Source organism: Crotalus tigris, unplaced genomic scaffold, assembly GCF_016545835.1.
Source record: "Crotalus tigris isolate CLP2741 ecotype Arizona unplaced genomic scaffold, ASM1654583v1 scf7180000019044.38365, whole genome shotgun sequence".
Classification (NCBI taxonomy): Eukaryota; Metazoa; Chordata; class Lepidosauria; order Squamata; family Viperidae; genus Crotalus; species Crotalus tigris.
Window position 1 is genome coordinate 1 of NW_024097340.1, and position 24,381 is coordinate 24,381.

The 24,381-nt window shown below is 38.8% G+C and overlaps 1 protein-coding gene across 1 annotated transcript; it reads right to left on the reverse strand.

The window, feature by feature from the left end:
- Positions 1 to 5,609: 5,609 nt before the first annotated feature.
- Positions 5,610 to 22,556, reverse strand: LOC120315003 (taste receptor type 1 member 1-like). The gene is made up of 6 exons (XM_039358645.1): positions 22,499 to 22,556; positions 21,207 to 21,498; positions 19,056 to 19,227; positions 17,376 to 18,188; positions 7,723 to 7,849; positions 5,610 to 6,724 (listed from the first exon to the last, which is right to left on the reverse strand). The coding sequence occupies exons 2-6, from the start codon at positions 21,419 to 21,421 to the stop codon at positions 5,814 to 5,816; spliced, it is 2,238 nt and encodes a 745-aa protein (XP_039214579.1). The 5' UTR covers positions 21,422 to 21,498; positions 22,499 to 22,556; the 3' UTR covers positions 5,610 to 5,813.
- Positions 22,557 to 24,381: the final 1,825 nt, after the last annotated feature.

Here is a 24,381-nt window from a genome sequence, read left to right on the forward strand (position 1 = left end):
ATTTCTTTATGCCAGCCACTATGGCCAAGGCTTCTCTGTCAATTTGAGCGTAATTTTGCTCTGCAGAACACAGAGTCCTTGAGTAATAGGCCACAGGGGCCTGTGTCCCATCAGCCTTCAGATGGCTAAGTACAGCCCCCATCCCATAAGGAGATGCATCGCATACGATGCAAATAGGCAGTTGCTCATTGAAATGCGCCAAAACAGCATTAGAATTGAGCAAGGCCTTAACCTCATTGAAACTCTTGTCATGGACTTTAGTCCATGCCAAGGAGACTACTTGTCTAAGAGCCTGTGTAACGGCTCTGCCACTGCAGCTTTATGTGGGAGAAATGCATGGTAAAAATTTAATAGCCCCAAGAAGGCTTGCAGCTCACTCTTAGACTTAGGGCTTGGGGCCTGCTGGATAGCTTGCAATTTAGTTTCAGCAGGGTGAATGCCTTGAGCATCAATCCTGAATCCTAAGAAGTCAGTAGAAATGACTCCTATCTTACATTTATCCTTCTTTAGTTTAAGGCCTGCTTTTCGAAAACGAAGCAAGACAGCCCTTAATCTTTCTGCTAAATTTTGAGATGACTCCCCAGCAATGAGGACATCATCAAAATAGGGACAGACCCCAGGAATACCTCGAAGTGTGCTCTCTGTGACACTTTGGAATATGCCAGGGGCTACATTTATCCCAAATTGCAGTCTCTTGACCTTGAATGCCCCTCTGTGAGTTACAATAGTCTGGGCCTCTGCAGCTGCCTCATCAACAGGTAGCTGTTGATAGGCCTGTGATAGGTCAAGCTTTGCAAAAATGTGCTCTCCCTTGAGGGAGGCCAGAATGTGACTTACCACAGGCACTGGATAAGCATGCTGTTGCAGCGCCTTATTCAGTGTGCACTTGTAGTCTGCACATATACATATGTCCCCATTAGCCTTTAGAGGCGTTACTATGGGGGTTTCCCATGGACTTGAATCCACAGGTTCAAGAATGCCCTGCTGGAGCAATTTGTCCAGCTCAGCATCAATCTTGCCTTTGAGGGAAAAGGTACCCTCCTAGGCTTAACCCTGATAGGCGTGATGGTTGCATCTAATCGTAGTGAAATTGGAGGTCCCTTGTAGGATCCTAGCTCTGAACTAAATACATCTGCAAATTCCTTGCAGACTTCTGCAAGACTCAACGTTTGCAAATGGTGCAGCCCAGTCACCTGGATTCCCAGAGCCTCGAACCAATCGAGTCCAATAAGACTCATATGTTCACCCCCGACAACCACCACATCTAGGGGACCTTCAAAATCCTTATACTGTACTCTAAGGGTGGCCTCCCCCTTAACACTCACCATAGAATTCTGAAAATCTATAAGTATTAGATTCGACGGCCTGAGTTTACCTCGAAGGCCACTGCTGCTGCGTATCCTATTGACTGTGCTAATGGAAATAATGGAAAGAGCAGACCCAGTGTCCAACTCCATTGATAAGGGAACTCCTTGCAGCCTTACGTTAAGGAAAAGCTTCTTCTTAAGGGGCTTATGTGTCCCTGTCCTCAAAATACTCCTGCATGATGCGCAGAAACCCACCCTGTTTTGGCTGGGGACCCTGGTACCTTTCAGATGCAATTCTTCACGAGATTGGACCTTCTGGCGACCGAAACAGATGGATGCGATGTGGACTTGCTTGCCACATGCTCTGCAAATGGTGGATCGGAACCTGCAGTCAGCTCGCTTGTGGTGTCCTCTGCACCCGAAGCATTGCAGAGATGCTAGGGCCTTGTCCGGACATTCCTTCTGCCTCTTTCAGCTGGCTGGTGAAGTCTATCCACCTCTTCTTCAGGATCCGCTTCCGATCCTTCTTGAGCATCCTTTTGATGGACGGTAGTTGTCTCTGGAGGGTTCCTGGTGAGCCGTAAAATCTTCACAGCCCCACCTGTTGCTTCCTCAGCTGTCACCTCTCATAGGGCATCTTGGAAAGAGACTTCTTCTTTAGCAAAAATCTTCTGCTGTAAGTGTCTGTTCCTTAAACCACATACGAAGCGATCTCTCAGCCTTTCTTCCAGATCCTTGAACTCACAAGGTCTGACTGCTCGCCTTAAGGCTGCAAAAAAATTTGTAGCAGATTCACCTGGCTTCTGGTCCCTCTGCTCAAACACGTGCCTCCAAGCAATAACAGACAACTTTGGCTGGAAATGTTCCTTCAACAATTTCTTCAAGTCAGTATATGGTACTGACTCCAGAGGTTCAGGGGCCACCAGATTTTTCTGTAATTTCAAAAACTTCCTGTCCACAGACACACAAAAGAGTTGCAGTCTTCAAGCCATCTTCTCTAATTTGATTTACTCTGAAGTAATTCTCCACCCTTGCAACGTAGGAATTCCATCTCTCTGGGTGTGAGATATCAAAATCAGACAAACGACCAATCTTCACCATCATACTAGTACTACCTTCACCACTCGCTCCTCTGCAAACTTCTGTTTGGGGAAAGGGTTAGCCGAGCTCACCCTCCAGTGACGCTATACTGGCAGGCTGGGATGCTGATTCAGACGCTGTCTTCCCTCTTCAGGACTTCCTGGGTAAGTCCTTAAAACTGCCTTTTCAGTTTGCAAAGGATCCCATCCTCGTCGCCAGTGTTAAATCCTCCGTTCACGTGCGAATGATGAATACTCATGGCGAAGTTAAACAGTTCTTTATTCTCCTTACAGCAACACCTGAACAAAACCCAAAGGCTCACAGGCCCCCTTTTATGGCCAGAACCCGTACAAAGGCAAGTAACAGTAACAGAGTGTTTTCCCCCCTTGCGCATGCGCGCAAAGGCTGGCGCTGCTCTGTCTGATCCTGGGCAGCAACCACTTTGCACATGCGCGCAAGGCTGGTGCCACTCAGTATGGTCCCGGGCAGCTTTTGGAATCCCCGGGACCACTGCAAGGTCCCGAGCCTGCTTTTGCAGGCTAAGGACACAACAGAAATCAACAGAAAGCAAACTTGGTCCAAAATACAAAGTGTCCAGGTACAAGAGCAAACTATCACAAGAGTTCACATTTGTTCCCAGCAAATGCCCCACCCCATAGCATGGAGTGCCTTGTGGAGTGCGGTGTGATGCTCTCCTCCCAAGCAAGTGAGCCTGCCTCCATTGTTCCCTCCTCCTCTCTGCTCCCCTTGCTCTGGCATCTGGTGGGAAGGGGCCTTACTCCTCACCTGAACTCAGCCTTCCCTGTTCCAAACTTGAAGGGCCCTGGCCTGCTTCAGCCTGCTCCTCCCCACAGTCCTCCAAAGCCACAGACACCCCCTTCTGGGCCTCAACAGGGAGCTCCATGTCGTCCTCAGAGTCAGGCTCGGATGGAGGCATGACAGGGAAAGGGACTGAAAAAGGTATTTGCATGAGCAAATTATTAAGTCAAAGGTTATTGTTCAACAATAATATGAAATGAAAAATAATACACCACACAATACAACCCTCAACATTATTGGCAACAGGTTTTCCTCCCATCTAAAATTTATATTGAACAAACCTTCTTGATAATACCCTCTCTAAATCAGTTTCAGAAATTATGGCCTGATATGGCTGCCATTCTGCTGATGTGAGCATTTGAAGTGAGTAAAAGGATGAAAAGAAGTTAAATTTTGGACTTTCAGAGCATGCATGTTTTGATGAGAACTGATGAACTGACTTTATTGCTAGCCAGGGTTGGTGTGAGGAGATTTTAGAGACAGCAGTTCCACTGATCCAAATGTTTATAAACATACTAAGGTTTAGAGCCCTGGGAGAAACTCAGATCCTAAGGTGGTGACATAACCTAAAGATTGCAGAAAGGAGGAGAGGAGAGAATATATCTGTGGATATGTATAAATTGAATGGAATGGCTGAAGAGAAGTTCGAGATAAAACATAAGTATGCAGAGTATTTGTTGCTTCCTGATTTGGAAGAAATATTTTTTTAAATTTTTATTTTTAACCAACAAGACAAAACAAAACAAAGCAAAACATAACACACATACACACACAATATATACTCCTCCTTTTTTTACAGCAATTGTGCAACGGTAATCTATTATTTAAATTTCCCCCCTTATCCTTCTTTAGAATATTTGTCATAGCCCCGTTATTTCTTATTTACATTTTTCTTCCTTCATGTTCTACTTCTTACTAAGAATAATCCATATTATTATTATTATACATTTTTATACACATATTTTCACTTTTGAGATTGGCTACTATGAGATTATGAAGTATCTTATCTTCCTGTCCTTCCATGAAGTCATTGATTCATAAATATTACTTATTATATTTCTTATTATCGGGGTCTTTATTACGCTTTAGTTTATCATTTTTTGCCCATCTCCCCCCCCCCCAGAATGTCAGTTGTCCCTCTCAGTTATACCCAGGATTATAGCAGGGCTCTGCTACCCCTTTCATTAGAGGAGACAGCCTCCGTATAGGAGGAGAAAGGTCAAAACTACCCAAAAGGCAAGATGGCAATCATACCAATGGTGCAAAGAGCAAAACTTTAATTACATTCTACCAGCAAAAACTTGCCTTTTAGAATGCCTGGTCAGCTATTAGTACTGTTCTGAGTATAAAATGAGATGTTAAGGATCTCCAGATTTGGTTGATTTGGTTACCATTTGGTGTTTTCAATGGTCTTCAGGCAGGGGTTAATGGCCTTTGGTGAAATGGACAACTAAGTAGTTCTGCACTTGTGGCTTTCCTTTCAATGAAATCATCAAAAGTCCACTGCTGTTCACTCTGTTGACCATGACTATTGTGCTAGGTTTGCCACCAACCATATTGTGAAGTTCACAGATGATACAACAGTAGTGGGCCTTATTCAGGATGACAAGGTGGAAACTTATCGCAAGGAGGTTGAGGGGTTGGTGAACTGGTGTTAAAGGAAAACAGCCTAGTTTTAAATACTGGAAAAACCAAAGAGATCATTGTCGATTTCAGAAAAGGCAGGCACAGCCACACTTCTCTGTGCATTAATGATTCATCTGTGGAGATGGTTACCAGCATCAAATTCCTGGGTGTGCAGCTAACGAGCAGGCTGGCTTGGTAGCCCAACAGTGAAAAACTGGCGAAGAGGGCACAGCAGCGCCTGCATTTTCTGCATCGCATGAGAAAAGCACATCTTCCTTCACCTGTCCTGACCACTTTCTACAGGGGGATGATCGAGAGCATCTTGTCATACAGCATCACAATCTGGTTTGGAAACATCTGTTACATGTTCCGACTAATGAAGCACTTCAAAGAACTTTCAGGCATGTTTCCTAAAATCTTTATTGCAGAGCTAGTTTTGCCGGTCACCATGATGGACGGGTTTATGCCAAAATCTGAACTTCCTTTTGCTGGCATCAAGCTTTCCTTGCTAAACCCCTCCCTTCTCATGCAGTCACAGGTCACATTATCTAATTAGTGAGAAGGTCAAAAGTTTACTTCCTCTTTCTTTCCCGGGCTTTCCCCCCCCCCAGTCTAAGCTAAGTATTAACCCAATGAATACCAGACAGTTTTGCATATTGTCGAAGCAAGAATATACAGTATTTGCAGCATTGACAGCATCACTGCTTCAGACAGGAAGGCAGTGCAGAGAGTGGTGAGAATGGCCGAAAAGATCATTGGCAGTTCCCTCCCTCCAATCCAGGACATAGCACAGAAGTGTTGCTTGAGCAGGGTCTGTAAAGATTATCTGACCTCTTACACATCTCTAATATAGCTTATTATATCAATAATAATTGAGACTTTATGTGAGAGAAAGAGAGAGTTCTTAGAACACATAAAGATTTTATTTCCAACTATCCTATTTATCTTAACAATAACTTGGGTAACAAATAACTTTCAAAATCAAGAACCCACATTATTTTTCATCATTAGATTCTCCTTAGTGTTTATATCAGGTCTCAAAATAATGATGTAACATTTGGGGACAAAAATACAGCCCAGTAAACCCAGGCTGGAAGCCAGGATAGAGAAGATTTGCACAGCCACCATGTATTTCCCTTTAGTGCTCAGGTAGGTGGGGATGAAGGAGATCCAAACACTGCAGAAAACCAGCATGCTGAAGGTGATCCACTTGGCTTCATTGAAAGTCCCTGGAAGCTTGCGGGCCAGAAAAGCCACCAAAAAGCAGATGGTGGCCAGAAAGCCCATGTAACCAAGGACAGTGTAGAACATGGTGATTGAGCCTTCATTACATTGCAGGAGTATCTGTCTTGGTTCAGAATGCAGGTCAGAATGTGGAAATGGGGGAGAGATTCTCAGCCATATAAGGCAGAGGCCCACCTGAACTCCAGAGCAGGACAAGACAATGGAGTTGGCCAGACTTTTCCCCAACCATTTCCTCATCCTGCTGCCTGGCTTTGTGGCCAAAAATGCCACCACCACCATGATAGTCTTGGCCAGCAAGGAAGAGACAGCAACTGAGAAAACCACGCTGAAGGTGATTTGTTGAAAAAGGCAGGTCACTTTCTTGGGCCGACCAATGAATAGAAGAGAGGTCAAGAAGGAAAGCAAGAGAGAGACCAGGAGAATGTAGGTGAGATCCCGATTGTTAGCTTTGGCTATGGGGGTTTCTCGATATTTAATGAAGATTCCTAGAACTAAGGCAGTGTTTAGAGACAAAAAAAAGGCAATGATAGCCAGAATGAGACCTAACATTTTTTTGTAGGACAGGAAAGTCTCAATTTTGGGGACACACTGATCTTGCTTCTGGTTGGAATGTTGTTCATCTGGACACTTTTCACATTGGGACACATCTGAAAAACATGAATTGCTATTTTTTTCTCTTTTTTAAAAGAAAAATATTTTTATTACAAAAAGAAATAATTTCTAAATATTAATAAAGTAGAAAATGCTTATAGAAAAACATTGCCACCATCCTTTCTCTTTATTTGCCAATTGCAGAACTGTCTTTCTAAAAACCATGCTATGTCCCAAAGTTCTAAATTCTTTGTGTAGTATTTATGGTAGCCATCTTGCTACTTTTATCATAGATACTTTAGATATTGTGAATTTTCCCATTCCAGAAAATTGTCCAATCTTATCTCCAAATGTGACATCACTGAAAAAAATGTGTCTTTCCAATTCTGGAGGATTATACCTCAAAAGAACATTTGGGATTTCAGGTCAATGTTTATGTTTAGTTTTTTTCTGAATATTGTGATGTATTTTGTTCTCTGAATTTTGAGTTTCTTTGCATCACTACCACACATGATAAAACATTCCTTTTTGTTATGGGATTTCATACATCTATTTTTCTATTATTTGTTTGTTTTATCAACTGTTGATATAATTGTATACTGTCTGTAAAACATTTCCCCTTATAGTATAACCTGGAGTGAATTTTCTGGATTTTTCTTTTCCAGAGCTGTTATTTTGTTTGTACTGCAATTATTTATTTGATATTTTGTATCCATTCTATCGTACGGTTGTTTATTTGTTCCATCTCCATGTCCTATTTCAAAAAATTATTTATATATGCCTCCTAATAGTTGATCTTGGCTTTGTATACCTGTTTCTGTCATCTCTCAAGATTTCTCAATCTTTGTCAATATTACTTTTTACTGTTTCAGCAGTTTCCGAAAACATCCACCCTGGTAAAATGCTACTTTTATTGAATACGGAACACTGCTGTGTCTTGATTCTTTTCCTGAGTGTGGATGAGGCACACTGGCATGGGAGATTAAATCTTGGTTACTATATTTGTCCCTAGAATAAAAGGCTGATGCTCCTTTTTTGTCCTTAAGCCACTTACCTTCCTGTGTGGAGATTGTTCCTTCCATACATGGAGAGCAGTCATAGCAGCACACTGGTTCTCCTTCTCTTGTGAGCTTGGTATATCCTGGGAGGCAATTTTTAGTACATCTAGAAAAGGGGGTCTTCTAAACAGAAAGAAAATTATGGAAATATATGGATTAGGGAATTCCTTCTATAAGTGGAAGTCAGTACCAAGATAGGTTCATGAACTCAGAAGATACTTTCAGGATTTTTTCCAAATATAATAAAATTATTTTTGTTTGGGTGATTTCAGCAGCATATCCCAGAGTCCTTTCAATATTCAGTAAAGACTGATGACTCTCCTGTCCAAACATCTTTAGCCTTCTGTATGTTTGGGTTTTTTTTTTCCAGTGAGAGGCAACATGCATTTGGATTTCATATCCCATCAATTTTGTTTTGAATTAGATTTAGGTAGGAAAAATGCAAATAGATAGGTACAAAATAAGTAGTACCTTGCTCACAGAAGTAACTATGAGAGAGATCTGGATGTGCTAGTGCAGTAGTCCCCAACCTTTGCGGCTCAGTGGCCCAGCTGTGGGGAGGGGAGAGGGGAACTGGGCTGCATGTATGACATGTGTGCAGCTCGACTTGTGTAAGCAGTGGGCTGTCATGTGCTCCAGCCACTTGCCTGGCCCAATTCTGAATAGGCCATGGCCTACTAGTGGGGCCATGGCCTGGGAGGGGCACAATTGGAATACTGGAAAGTGTGCATAGAAGACTAGAAAACATGATAAACAGTCTGTAGGCTAAATTATATAATGAACAATTGAGGGAACTAGATATATACAGTATCTACCACACAAAGAAAAGGATAAGGAGGGACAATGACGCCCAATATTTGAGGGTTGATCACAAAGAAGAGAGATTTAGATTTATTCTCCAAAGCACCAGAGGGCAGGACAAGAAGTAATAGGTGAAAGTTTGTTAAAGAGAGGTCCAGCCTAGAAGTAAGGAGAAATTTCTGACAGTAAGAACAATTAATCAATGGACTAGCTTGCCTCATGTAGTTGTGGGTGCTCTATCACTGGAGATTTTGAAAAATAGACTGGACAACTATTTGACTGGGATGATATAAAGTTTCCTGCCTTGAACAGAGGGTTGGGATAGAAGGTTACATCTACATGTAGGGAAGTAAGCAGTGGAGTACCACAAGTTTCCATCTTTGCCCTAGCACTCTTCAATATCTTCATAAATGACAGATGAGGGAATAGAAGGGGATGTCATCAAATTTTGCAGATGACACTAAGATGGTAGGATTAGCCAACACCCAGAAAACAAGCTCAGGATCCAAAAGAATCTTGGCAGACTTGAATAATAGGCCTATCCAACAAAATGAAATTTAATGTGGTGAAAAGCAATGTTTTATATAGAGAGAACAAAAACCAAATGTACAAGTACAGATTAGGCAAAACATGGTTCAAAACCAGTAACTGTGAGAGGGACCTTGGAGTCCTAGTAGACGATCAATTAAATATGATCCAGCAGTGTGCAGCATCAGCCAAAAAAGCTAATACAATCCTTGGTTGTATAAACAGAGCCGTAGAATCAAAATCATGTCAAGTATTAGTATCGCTTTATAAAGGTGGAAAAGGTGCAAAGAAGAGCAACTAAGATGATTAACGGCTTGGAGAGTAAAACATTAGTACAACTGTAGTAAGGATTGGGTATAGCTAGTCTGGAGAAGAGAAGGAGTGGGGGGTGACATGAGTGGTTTCAGTATTTGAGGGGCTGCCACAAAGAAGAGAGGGTCAACTTATTTTCCAAAGCATCAGAAAGCAGGATAAGAAACTCATCAAGGAGAAAAGCAACCTGGAATTAAGGAGAAACTTCCTAACAGTGAGAACAATTAACCAGTGGAGCAGCTTGCCTTCAGAAGTTGTAGGTGCTCCATCACTGGAGGTTTTGAAAAAGAGACTGGATAATCATTTATCTGAAATGGTATAGGGTCACCTGCTTGAGCTGGGGGTTGGACTACAAGACCTCCAAGGTCCCTTCAAGCTCTACTCTGAATTTGTAATTTGAACAAGATAAGGTAGATAACCTTTACTGTCATTTTTTTACTGTGAGCAAACAGGCACACATTAAAAATGAAATTCCCACAGACAGGCAGACTTGGTTACCCAGTTAAAGGATGTTGGCCATATGATGCCACTCTCATCGATAGAGAACTTGATATCTGAAGAGACTTTTTCTTTTTCAATATCCCCTATTTTCACTCCAGCAGAAGACTTGTTAGGAAATACTGCCCAGTCCATAATATCAAAGTCAGCAACAGGAATTCCAGTCTCATCCAAATAAACATCATCCACAGAAAAATTGTAAATCTCTAAGTTTCTTAGAAAAGGATGGAGCTGAAAAGAAATAGAGAATCACCCTCATCGTGCATACATTCTCTTTTGAGCCCTAAGTCAGAAGTGGGATATTCAACTCAATGCCTCTGTCGGCAAATGTGACAGGAAGATTCTCTCTTTCTCACTCACTCCTCTATCTCTAAATCTCCCTTTCCCTCTCCCATTCTTTCTCTCTCATACATAAACACATATACATAAACCTTTTCTGTTCATTATTTTCACCTACTCTGTTCTGTGAAATTTCTAATCTCAGATCAGAAATATATTTTAACTGCAGCAACCTCACCCTATTTCTAGGGTTGTTTACCCACCTCTTATGTTGATCTCCCACCCCTTTGGACTTCTGGAAGGGTATCAAAACTCAGTTTTTTTAATTTGCCTGGATCCTCGAAGGGGGCGCTCACTACTAGAGGTGTTTGCCAAGGTAAGAAGATAGCATCCCTGTGCTGTACATCTCCTTAGCTCTTGTTTTTTTAAAATAGTTTTTAAAATTTTAATTGTTTTTCTGTTTATATTTTTACTGTTTGTAAGACACCAAGAGTGGCTCTATCAGTAAGATGGGTGGCATATAAATTTAATAAATAAGTAATAAATAATATTGTATGGCCTTTTAGAGTTTTGCAATCTTTTTATCTTCTGTAGTATTTTATGTAACAAATATGTGGTGGTGGAAAGTGAAAAGACTGGGAGAAATGACAGGGGTCCAGATTCTAAGATTTAATTTTCAAAGGAGAAAGAGAGATAAAAGGATCCTGGGAGCCTGCAAATGCAGAAGAAAATTGCCAGGTTATGTGACCAGGAAGTGGTAATGAGAAGCAAGTCAACTGAGTGCTTGTTTTCTGAAAATGCTGAGAAGAAGAGAGACATGGCAGGACAGGAAATACATCACACCAATGTTTGAAATTTAAGGCAGAATATGATGGTTACTTATTTACTTTGCAAAGATATGAAAGCTTCCTGTTTCTCTTGAGACAATATGTATTCTTACAAGCATCTTGAACCAGCACACCTGGTTTAGTCAAGAAGATTGGGAGGATTTCCAGTGACGTCGTTGGTTGTAGACCCTGGGGAACAACTGTCTGGTCCCAGGGTCCTAAATTCTTTTGCTGGCGGGCTCATTTGGGCTGAATGCCAACTTGGAGGGGTGGCCACCGAGGGGCAAACCTTTGAGGAATGGAAGTCGGTGGTAGCCAGCTTTCCGAACTCAAAATAGCCCCTGGAAGCAGCAGGAGAAAGGCGGAGTGCTTCCGTGCTTGCAACCATCATACCTCTCATACCACCAATATACCTCTATCTCCTTTTGCTTTTTTATTTTATTTTTCTCTAAAGATCCTGCTTCCTCTTTTATTATTTTTCTTTTGATTACACATGCATTGGACTCCTGTATTTTTTTCCCCGGTTCCCTCTTACCTTTTAAACTACATTTTGGCTTCATTTACTGATAATAGGAGGGTACTTATAATTTTTTTCCCTGGCTACTTGCTGGATTATAATTGGCCATTGGGCTTTTTATTGGATTACAAATAAATTGGCCATCGGGCTTTTTACTGGATTACAAATAAATATAATAATTAGAAGATGAGTGCCTCAAACTTGGTGAAAGGGGTGAGAAAGGGTTCCTCGGCCCCTACCTCAACTTTGGTGAGCCCAGCCCCTCAAAAATCAATTACAAGATTTCTACAACAGGAATCCCAGAAAAAGGACACCCAAGCCATACTCCAGGCAACTGTAGACTCTAAAATGGAAATGAAAAAAGATTTGGAAAAAAATTATGCAGATTTGAAAAATGATTTACTCATTTTTTACTCATGGATCAAAAAATGGAAGCCTTTCAACAGGCGATGACAGATATTCAACTAAGAATGCAAAAAATGGAAGATAAGTCAGTGGTGGTTGATCAGAAATTAGAAGCTTTGCAAGATGAAAATCAGAGATTGGTGCAATCCAACATGGAACTGGAGGACAACATAGCTGTCATGGAGATGGAACGGGCATCATATTTTTTAAGATTCCAAAATATGATAGAAGAGAAGGATGAGAACTTATTAGAACTGATGAGTGAGCTATTGGCGGATCTACTTGGAATGGAAATGGATCAAATGAAATGAGATCTGGATCAGGTCTTTAGAGTTAATTCAAATTATGCAAGAAGAAATAGAGTCCCTAGGGAGGTTCATGTTAGATTCCTTAAAAGAGCCTTACGAGATGAGATCTTGAGAGCAATAAGGGATCAACCATTGAAATATAAAGAAAAAGAAATTGTAGTTCTTAAACAGATTCCTAGAAGAATAAGAGAAGCCTGAAGAGAATATCAATTTTTAATAAGGAAATTGGTTAATAGAGGAGTGAACTTTAGATGGTTGGTCCCGGAAGGATTATTAATTTTTTGTGACTCAAAAAGATACAGACTGGATACTCCATCTCAAGCAGAGGAATTTTTTAATAATCATAGAGCTTTTCTGGAAAAAGGCGATGTTTAGCCCAAGAAACCAGAGGAAATAACTGTGGCAGGAACATCAAAGCAAACGGAGGAGGAAGTACCTAAAAAGACTCAACCAGAGGAAGATGTTAGATCCAAAGACCAGAGACAGATAAGCTCTCCTAGAAGACTGAGGTCTCAATATAATTGAAATCATGGATGAAACTGGAATTCTTTCAATAAATATAAATGGTCTCAACTCACCATCAAAAAGGAGTAAAACATTTCATAAGCCACAAAAGTTGAAAATGGACATAATTTGTCTTCAAGAGACGCATATTAAGAGACAACGCTCTAGAATTTTAGAACAACCATAATTAGGTAAACTTTATTTTTCTTTGGCATCACAAAAGAAAAGAGGGATAGCCCTCTATATAAAAGAAAAGATGAACCCAAAACAAATTTATGTTGATGAAGAGGGGAGAATATTAATGGTGGAAATTACATGGAACCAAAAACCAATATTGATGATTGCAATATATGCTTCCAATGAGAAACAAGAGCAATTTTTTCAACAATTATATGATAAACTAGTGGACTTAAACTATCATAATCTTTAATGCAGTTGTTGATGCAGTACGAGATTACAAAAGCCACGAACAAGGAAAAAAAGGGAGAAATATTTTACCTAAGCCCTTCTAAAAAATGAAAGATGAACTCTGTATACAGGATATATGGAGAAAGATGAACCCAGAAAAAGCACAATATACTTTTTACTCAGATAGGCATAAATCGTGGTCAAGAATTGATATGATATGGACTTCCTATGATTTGAAGACTATGATACAAGAGGTTGAAATATAACCAAGTATTTGGGCAGACCATAATCCAATTAAAATGACTTGGAAAGGATTTAGGAAGAAACTAAGATGGTCGTTGAATAAATCTATATTGAAAGAAAAAGAATTTCTACAGTTAGCAACAAAAGAAATGGACTTTTTAAAACAAATCAACAAAAAAAAAGAAACCTCTATGCAAAATGTATGGGACATGGCAAAAGCATATTTTAGAGGTTTGGCTATAACTTATGTTGCTAAAAAGAATAAAGAATAAAGAAAAGAAACAAACAGCGTACCATATATGCCGGCGTAGAAGGCGACCCGGCGTATAAGAAGACCCCCGACTTTATCGCCGAGCTGCATTCCTAGAACGTCATCTTATATGCTGGAAACTACCAGTATTTCCGGCGTATAAGACGACTCGGCGTATAAGACGACCCCCGTCTTTGGCGCCGATTTCAGCGCTCGCGGAAGTCGCCTTATACACCAGCATATACAGTAGATTGAAAGAACAATTTAGCCATTTGAAATCTGAGTTACGAATTGATCCACAAAAGAAAAATTTGAAGACACAAATGGAATTAATAAAACACAAATTAAACCTACTTGAGATGGATATAATGGCACAACAGATTAAACAAGCCAAACAGAACTTTTTTGAAAATGCCAATAAACTGGGAAGATGGCTTGCATACAGATTGAAAAAAGAGAGAGAAAAAAGATTAATAAGTAAGTTACAAGACTCAAAAGGCGAGTTACACTGCCATAATGATGCAATGAAAACAATTATTAATTGTTTAATTAATTAAACAATTAATTAATTAATTATTATGAGACACTTTATAAGGCAGAGGTGGTATCCAAAGGTGGTATTCAGGATAATTTAAAATAGTAATAGTAATAGTAGTAAAGTTGGAAGGGACCTTGGAGGTCATCTAGTCCAACCCCCTGCTCAGGCAGGAAACCCTACACCATTTCAGACAAATGGCTGTCCAGTCTTCCAAATCTTCCAAAGGTCCCTGAGAATGTGTGACAGAGGTTAAATGAGAAGATATCAATGATGGAGATTTCAGAGGAAATAAAAAGGCAAAAGAAAAATAAAACACCGGGATCTGATGGACTCCCTGCAGAATTCTATGTAGCCTTACAAAACATTCTAACTCCAATTTTGAAAGACTTGTGTAATGAAATCTTTAGAGAGACAAAAATACCGAATTCATGGACTGAAGCTAATATTACTTTGATATCCAAAGAAGATACTTACACAAATTAAAAACTATAGACCAATATCGCTATTAAATGTGAACTACAAAATCTTCGCTGCAATAATGGCGGAAAGAATGAAATTTTTTTTGACTGAATTTATTCACTCAGACCAAAACAGCTTCCTGTCTAAAAGACAGATAAAGAACAACTTAAGGATTATTTTAAATGTTCTGGAATATTATTAAAAGCACCCAGGGAATCAGATGGCACTCATATTTCTTGATGCACAAAAAGTTTTTGACAAATTGGCAATTTATGTTCCAACAGTTACAGGAAATGGATTTTGGTGAAAACTTTATAAAAGTCATTCAAGCAATTTATAAGAAACAAACAGCAAGAATACTCTTAAATGGAGATTATACAGATGGATTTGACATCAAAAAAGGCACCAAACAGGGATGTCCATTGTCCCCTTTATTATTTATTCTCACATTGGAGGTGTTGGCTAGAAATATTAGACAGGATATAGAAATTAAAGGATTGGAGATTAAAAACCAGAAATACAAATTACAGGCCTGTGCGGACGATTTGGTTTTTATTTTAGAGGAGCCACTGGAAACAGCTGTTAAGCTTTTGCAGAAAATTGAGAAATTTGGAGAAGTGGCTGGTTTGAAAATAAATAGGGAAAAGACTAAAGTACTAACAAAAAATCTAACAGAGAAACAGAAAATTCAACTTGCCAAAAAGACAAATCTTCAAATAGTTAAAAAGTTAAATATTTAGGTATCCACCTAACCGCAAAATGTACAACATTAAAAGAGGATAAATATGAGAAATTAATGAAACAAATAAAAATAGATTTGGAAAAGTGGGGAAATCTTCAACTATCACTGTTAGGAAGAATAGCGACTGTCAAGATGAACATTTTACCAAAGCTAATTTTCCTATTTCAAACAGTTCCTGTTTAATTAAGCAAGAAGTTTTTTGATGGTTTAAATGCAACAATATTAAGATTTATATGGCAAAGAAAGAAAGCAAGAATTGAAAGTAAACTGTTACAAGACTCTAAAGATAGAGGGGGCTTTGGACTCCTGGACTGGAGACTTTATTATGAAGCAGCCATTTTGCTTTGGCTTAAAGAATGGATTACATTGAGAAATAAATGACTTTTTTATTTAGAGGGACATGATCTCCAACTAGGTTGGCATGCCTTTATATGGTACGAGAAATCTAAAGCACATAAATATTTTCTAAATCATGCCATAAGAAATATATTGCTTTCAGAATGGGAGAGAATCAAACACAAAAATGTATACAAAAATACCGGAGTGGCTTTCAACAATGGAAGCATTTGTGTACCCAAACTTAATTAACTATGACAAACTTGTTAGTTATAAAGATCTTTTGGATAAGGATGGAAAACTTAAAGACAGACAGGCCCTTCAACACCAAGGTATTGATCTAACATGGTGGTCCTATTTGAAAATCCAAATAAGGTATGAAAAAGATATAAAATCAATAGGATTTTATAAAGAGCAGTCTCCACTGACAAAATATTTTTAAAAACAGATGAAAACTTGATTAAGAAACTATAAATTTCTGCTAAGCTGGAAGATGGAAGAAGAACAAGTAAAAGAAACAATGATGGTATGGGCAAAGAATTTTGGATATTCTATAGACTTAGAACAATGGCAAAAACTTTGGGACAGAAACATTAAACTAACTAAAGCAACCTCATACAAAGAAAACTTATATAAAATGTTTTATAGATGGCATATGACACCAGTTCGATTAGCTAAAATGTTTAAAAATGTATCAAATACTTGTTGAAAATGCAAACAAAAGCCAGGCACTTACTATCATGCCTGATGGATATGCCCTAACGCAAAGCAATATTGGTTTAAGATTCATAGATGGCTGGAAAAGATGATGAAAATACAGATAGAATTTAAACTGGAATTGTTTTTGCTAGGAATATTAGGATCTAATTATGGTAAGGAGAATGATTATTTAATACTACATGCTTTAATAGCTGCTAGAATAGTATTTGCCCAATTCTGTAAAAATGAAAATCTACCATCTGATCAGATTATAATTACCAAAATTTTAGAATGTGTAGAAATGGATAGATTAACCTTAGAGATGAAAGAGAAAGAAGATTCAATTTTAAAACTTGGGAAAATTTTATCAATGATTAGAAATACAACAGAATGAGAAAAGAGCTCGAAATTAAATAGAATATATGGTTTTAGGTTTTTCACTAAACTTTATTCTTTCTGTTAATAATAGCGTTACTAGTAGTGATTCTAGACACTAATGGAGATAGTTAGAATTAGTTTTATATTTTATTAATTAAGGTTATTTACTTAAAGGAATTGTATTTACTTATTAATTTTTAATTAGATGATTATAGTTAACTCTATTTACTATAACTGTTTAGTATTATATAAGCTAGGTTTATTCAATATGTATATCCGGACGGTAGTTTGCTTATTAAAGCATGAGATTATTGTTGGGGGTTACCCCATTATTGTACCTTTCCCTAACCCTAACCCTATCCTATCCTTAATTCCTTACTCCTATCCTTTTCCATAACCGTATTTACACCATCCTGTCCCTACCCTATAAAATTTAATAAAATATTTATTAAAAAAAGAAGATTCAACAGCAGAATCTGTCTCTTTCCAGATCTGATCAGAAGAAGTATTAGAAACTGCCACTTGTTATTGGACTTCCCTCATCACCATCCATTCCTGCTATCTTTAACTTAACATGTAAGAATTGAAAGGAAACCATTTTGTAGTAGAAGGCTTACCTGCCACGGCTGTACAATCTGGAATGTCTTAACATCCCTAACAGGCAGCGTCCTCTTACTCATTTGGGAGGAAAAGGCAGCACTGAGGATCCTGGCCACAACCTGGGTAGTGGTGGAAATACTGGAGCCATCCTCAGACAGGATTCTTTCAACCAGATCCTGGGGTGGGATTTCCCAGGACTCTTTTTCAAGGCATCTCTTCCAAACTTTCTTAGACAACAAAGGACTTGAATAAGAACACTGAAATGCTGCCTCCCCAAACTGCATAGTAGCAGAGTAATGTGAATTAAAATCATAATACTGGGTCCTATTTTTTGTCTGACTTGAGAAGGATAGTAAAAGATGGTTATGCTGGAGATTCAGCAATCGATAAAAAAATCTCACACTTATACCTGACAAAGCTGTGGCAATCCATACTTTCCCCCCAAACAGGATTTCACTATTGTCAATTTCTCTTATTACTACTGCTAGTATTATTGTGGCCTGAAAGTCCAACTGACAAACAATACTTTTCACTTTAGTGTCACTAAAATATTCAAGGATGTTCTTTTCCCTCCCTGCTCTAAGAACCATGGGTAAGATTTCTGAGAAGGCAACACAGACACCTTTCCTTACGGCTTCTGGCACAAAGGTTCTTCTGAACTTTTCTCCGCTTTCATTGTCTGGAGCAATGAGGCCGATCCACGTCCATCGGAAATGCAGGAGCAACTTGACAATTGCCAAGTGAGGAGGTTCTTGTTTTGGACTCACTCGGTAGAAAAAAGGGAAATGGTGTTTCTGCTCTGGAATGTGGCTGATGACCGCATAGTTGATCTAAGATGAACCAGAAAAGATGGTCGATTGCTTTGCTTCTAAGGAAAAAAAAATAGTGCTTACATATCAGAACTCTCCTCCAGGAAAAGAACTTCCTTTCATTTGTTCTTGTGTTTCTACCATGAAATGTCATCTCAATGTCTGGTATCACTTGCTTGTAAATTCCAGTCATCACATCTTTCTGCCAGAATTAGGGAAGGAGAAATGTGACAATTTTTTTCACATCCTGAGAAGTGCAAGAACAAAGAACAAAACACTAATATACAGCTCAGTTATACATGTCTCAGTAATGCCCAGGGAATGATGGGAAGATATGTGAACTCAGTGGAGAGAAAAAAGTTGGGTGGTTTTTTTAAAAAAAAATCTTTAAGAATAAATACAGAAACACATAATATTGTTCATTTTTTATCTTCTTGACATTTTTGTTTGATTTGTTTCAATTAAGATTGAAAAGATGTTTTTCTCTCCCAGGTCTTGTGACTGCAATGACTGACAGACAAGGAGAAGAGGCAGATGAAGAATTGGCCAAAAGATTGAAAATTTAATGTGCAGGATGGCTGAGATCATTTCACTTGAACAATGAATAAGGATTTGTTCAGCTGCAAAAATGATATCAGAATGAAGAAATAGTTATTTGAATGCCTGATATCATTTCAGGGGTTCTTTAAACTCCATTGCCTCACTAATTTTATTTATTATTTGATATTTTTAGACTATTAGGAGACTTTGCAAAGTATCCATTTATACCTGTGGGATTTTGTAGATGCCCAGCATGGTGGAAATTTGACTAAAGAGATGAGAATCAGTCCCTTCGAGTAGAGGCAACAGATTATTTTGTTTTCCACAACTATAGTTTGGGACATTCACCTGCCCTGCAGAAAGCAAGTCCATCATGACATCGCAAGTTATTCTTGCATTGAAAAAGTTCTCATAAATGCTGTAGCCCAGGGTGATGTTTGGTAACAGCTTTGGATTCTGGTTGATCTCATGAATGGCAAAGAAGAAGGGCAGGACGTGCCAGAAGCTCATACTGGATATACTGCAAGTGAAGAAATTTCATTTTGATTTTTGATTTTTCGTGTTAAATTCATAAAAAAAGCAGATCCCATTTCTGAAGCTGTTCCTATAAAAACATTTATAACAACTCATTTGTATTGCTGTCTCACGATTCTATTGTGTGGAAATCAGTTTTGAATGCATTATCCCCTTATGTATAAAATAATCTGGTTGTCTTCTAGAAGAAGAAAATAGGACAGGATCACATCAGCAGCTCAGTGTCCATATGTAATGCAGGAAATACTGTCAGAAGTTCATTGTTCAATGAAAATAATGTCAGATACATGTATCATTCATTTACAGTGATGGACTTTCCTTGGGTGTTAATATTAGAAGAACAGCTCCACTGACACTGCATTGACACAAGAGGGACCTTCTTTTCCATGCTTTTCTTCAGAGTCAAAGTGATTCCAATTAGAAGTTCTAGACCTGATCCCAACTTTTATTTTCTCTAAATGACTTAGAGGAGCATTCCTACAACAAAACCTATATTATTGTAATCATGGTTCCAATGTCTGAGCAATTGGATGATTTTATTTAAAATTCACATTAGAAAACCACATTCCTATGAAAATACAGTCTTCTTCTTTTTCATCAGAGTTTTTTCTAGGATTTCTTCAATTTCTAATTGTTAAGAATATCTCTATGATTTTTTTCTTGTAAGTACGAGTCCATACTGATGACTTGTACATCTTTAATTTAGTTTTATTTCTTTCAGATTGTTCTCCCACGGTAGCCTATAATGTTTGTCAATTTTGTCTCTCAGCTTGCACAATAAAAAAAAAAGAATTTGCTAGCCATGACAAAGCCTTCTGGGCACTGTTCTATTGCTAAATGTTAAATCCTTAATTTTATACTTCACATTCCAATAATTTATTTTTATTGTTATATTGTTATATATACTTTTCAGACAGTATATTGCTTAGATTAATCTATTTCCATAATTTTCAAAACTAGATGGCTAATGACATAAATGTCAATATTAAAAATTATAGCATAAAAAGATTTTGTACTCATATTAGCCATAAAAATATTAATCATAATACCTTGCAATGGTCCTATAACTAGGTACTATTAATATTCATGTTTTAAATATTGCTTCTCATTGTATATAGGAATTATAATTGTTTCATATGGGAGGATTGTAAGTTTTAATTTTATTGTTAATTTATACTGGTTCAGTAATAGAATCAAATAGTTAAAATAAGGTATTATTTTCATCTCATCAAATCAGCAACAATTTCAATATCAAGACACATATTAATAACAACCACTTGCCAAGAATGGAATTTTTTTTAAACAGCTGGAATGGCCTCTACTACATTCATTTCCCTTTTAAATCAGACAGAAGGTGCTTTCACAGCCTTTAAATCAAACACACCCAGGGCCACTTGTTGTTACTCCTGCCATGGTCCTTGGTTTCTTTTTTTTTAAGGACTTCATTAATTTAAATAAAAAGTAAGCAGGAAGATGGTGTTGCTGCCACACAAAGCAAAATACTAGCCTCAGTTCTTTTTGAGAGATCAAGTTGCTCACAAGCCACTTTATGAAAGAAAGCTGAAAGCCAACAGGTGAGGATTGTGGCTTCCTGTCCAGGAAGGAAAAGATGAGAGAGGGAGAGAGGGAGAGAGAGAGAGAGAGAGAGAGAGAGAGAGAGAGAGAGAGAGAGAGAGAGAAAGAGGGATGCATCATCAAGGACATTGAAGAGAATGTGAAAATAAAATGGGAAAGAACTTCACTTTGACCTCAGCTAAGAGGTGATCCAGTAGTTCTCCCTGGCACCACAGAGAGTTATTTTACAAAGAGCCACCCCCATCCCCAATTTAAGTCTTTTCCTTAAAGGAAATGAAGATGGGAAAATGTGACAGAGACCAGGTACCAGGAAATGGAAACCATTGATATTTAAGAAAAACAGGAAAGGAAAAAATTAATCACTAGGCTTATGTATATATCAGGAATTACCTTTGAAATCTATTGTTTGGAGGTTTAAAGAAAACGTATGGTTGAAATATAGTGCTAGTTGTAGATATGATTGCACCAATCAGGAAGTCTCCTGGCTTGTAGTAATTAAATATGTGTTCTTCCTCTTTCTGCACACTCAATGGGCATTTAGTCATCATTGTGCCGCAGGGAAAATGGGACACCAGGAGAAGCAGCAGCAGATTTTCACAGGTCATAATGAAGATCTTCTATTGTCTTTGGTCTCAGAGCTGTTTAAGGACAATTCTCTTGACAAAGAGTCCAGACCAACTGACTTTATAAAGATAAAGATAAAATGAAGTCTGGCACATTACAATAAAATGAGCAAGATTACATTCAGACTTGCACAATCCTGCCTACAGGAGTCTTACCATATGCTCTCCACAGTCCTTGAGGTCCTTGTGGACCAAATTTTTAGATTTTTTTTTAAAGTGTTAATAAGTATTTGTCAGATTTGTTGTTGATGGGTATGAGGAATTTACTTGTGTTCCTAAGAGGGGAAAAAACTCTGTATGACTCATGGGCATAGTTCTAATTTAAGACTTATCAAAACAATACAGTTTAGGTAAGTTATTATTCCCTTTACTCAAGAAAATTATTCTTAATAGAGTAAGAGAATCCGAGAGACATATCTTTGAAAGAAATACAGAAATAAATTGAGTAACTTTTAGCAGGCTAAAAATTCTTTATTGATAGAAAAGAGTATCAGAGTTTCCTGCTGGAAATTAATTGGTCCTCTTTCTTCCCTTATGGAACAGGCAACTCTTTCAGATTTTCTGTTTAATTTAAAACCCCATGGACTGGGATTAGCACATAATATTTTTACATTAACAGTAAGAGGAGGCTGGATTAATTGCAGTAAAGAGGGAATGTGATGACCCAGCGCCCCGAACAATTAGCTGATCAGAACAATTGCCTTTTTAAGCACTGCCAACATTCACCCAACAGCCCCCACATATGCTGGCACAAGTTCAATAAAACAGTCAGGGAAGTTTACACAGTTCTTTAAAGTAAAACAGATAACAAGCAAACGTATAATCCTTTCAACTCCCAGCTTCCTGTGAACTGCAAACTGCAAAACTGCAGACAGCAAGGAGAAATCAGCAGGAAGCAAACTTGGTCCAAAATACAAAGTGTCCAGGTACAAGAGCACACTATCACAAGAGTTCATGTTTGTTCCCAGCAAATGCCCCACCCCACAGCGTCTCCTTAAATCCTATTCCCCAGGTGTGCCTTGTGGAGGGGATCTGGTGGGGAGGGGCCTTACTCCTCACCTGAACGCTGCCTTCCCTGTTCCAAACTTGAAGGGCCCTGGCCTGCTTCAGCCTGCTCCTCCCCACAGTCCTCCAAAGCCACAGACACCCCCTTCTGGGCCTCAACAGGGAGCTCCATGTCGTCCTCAGAGTCAGGCTCGGATGGAGGCATGACAGGGAAAGGGAATGAAAAAGGTATTTGCATGAGCAAATTATTAAGTCAAAGGTTATTGTTCAACAATAATATGAAATGAAAAATAATACACCACACAATACAACCCATCAACATTATTGGCAACAGGTTTTCCTCCCGTCTAAAACTTATATTGAACAAACGTTGATAATACCCTCTCTAAATCAGTTTCAGAAATTATGGCATGTTGGTTTTAGTGATATGGCCTGATATGGCTGCCATTCTGCTGATGTGAGCATTTGAAGTGAGTAAAAGGATGAAAAGAAGTTAAATTTTGGACTTTCAGAGCATGCATGTTTTGATGAGAACTGATGAACTGACTTTATTGCTAGCCAGGGTTGGTGTGAGGAGATTTTAGAGACAGCAGTCCCATTGATCCAAACATTTATAAGGTTTAGAGCCCTGGGAGACACTCAGATCCTAAGGTGGTGACATAACCTAAAGATTGCAGAGAGGAGGAGAGGAGAGAATATATCTGTGGATATGTATAGATTGAGTGGAATGGCTGAAGAGAAGTTCGAGATAAAACATAAGTATGCAGAGTATTTGTTGCTTCCTGATTGGGAAGCAAGAAATGTTACTACTTTATCATTGGTGGCTTCTATGAGATTATGAAGTATCTTATCTTCCTGCCCTTCCATGAACTCATTGATCCCTAAATATTACTTATTATATTTCTTATTATCTGGTTCTTTATTGCGCTTTAGTTTCTCTATCATTCTTTTGCCCATCTCCCCCATTCCCCCCCCCCCAAGAATGTCAGTTGTCCCTCTCAGTTATACCCAGGATTATAGCAGGGCTCTGCTACCCCTTTCATTAGAGGAGACAGCCTCTGTATAGGAGGAGAACAGTCAAAACTGCCCAAAAGACAAGATGTCAATATACCAATGGTGCAAAGAGCAAAACTTTAATTACATTCTACCAGCAAAAACTTGCCTTTTAGAATGCCTGGTCAACTTTTAGTGCTTTTCCGGGTATAAAATGAGATGTTAAGGATCTCCAGATTTGGTTGCTTTGGTTACCATTTGGTGTTTTCAATGGTCTTCAGGCAGGGGTTAATGGCCTTTGGTGAAATGGACAACTAAGTAGTTCTGCACTTGTGGCTTTCCTTTCAATGAAATCATCAAAAGTCCACTGCTGTTCACTCTGTTGACCATGACTATTGTGCTAGGTTTGCCACCAACCATATTGTGAAGTTCACAGATGATACAATAGTAGTGGGCCTTATTCAGGATGACAAGGTGGAAACTTATTGCAAGGAGGTTGAGGGGTTGGTGAACTGGTGTTAAAGGAAAACAGCCTAGTTTTAAATACTGGAAAAACCAAAGAGATCATTGTCGATTTCAGAAAAGGCAGGCACAGCCACACTTCTCTGTGCATTAATGATTCACCTGTGGAGATGGTTACCAGCATCAAATTCCTGGGTGTGCAGCTAACGAGCAGGCTGGCTTGGTCGCCCAACAGTGAGAAACTGGTGAAGCGGGCACAGCAGCGCCTGCATTTTCTGCGTTGCGTGTGAAAAGCACATCTTCCTTCCCCTGTGCTGACCACTTTCTACAGGGGGATGATTCAGAGCATCCTTCATACAGCATCACAGTCTAGTTTGGAAGCATCACTACTTCAGACAGGAAGGCAGTGCAGAGGGTGGTGAGAATGGCTGAAAAGATCATTGGCAGTTCCCTCCCTCCAATCCAGGACATAGCACAGAAGT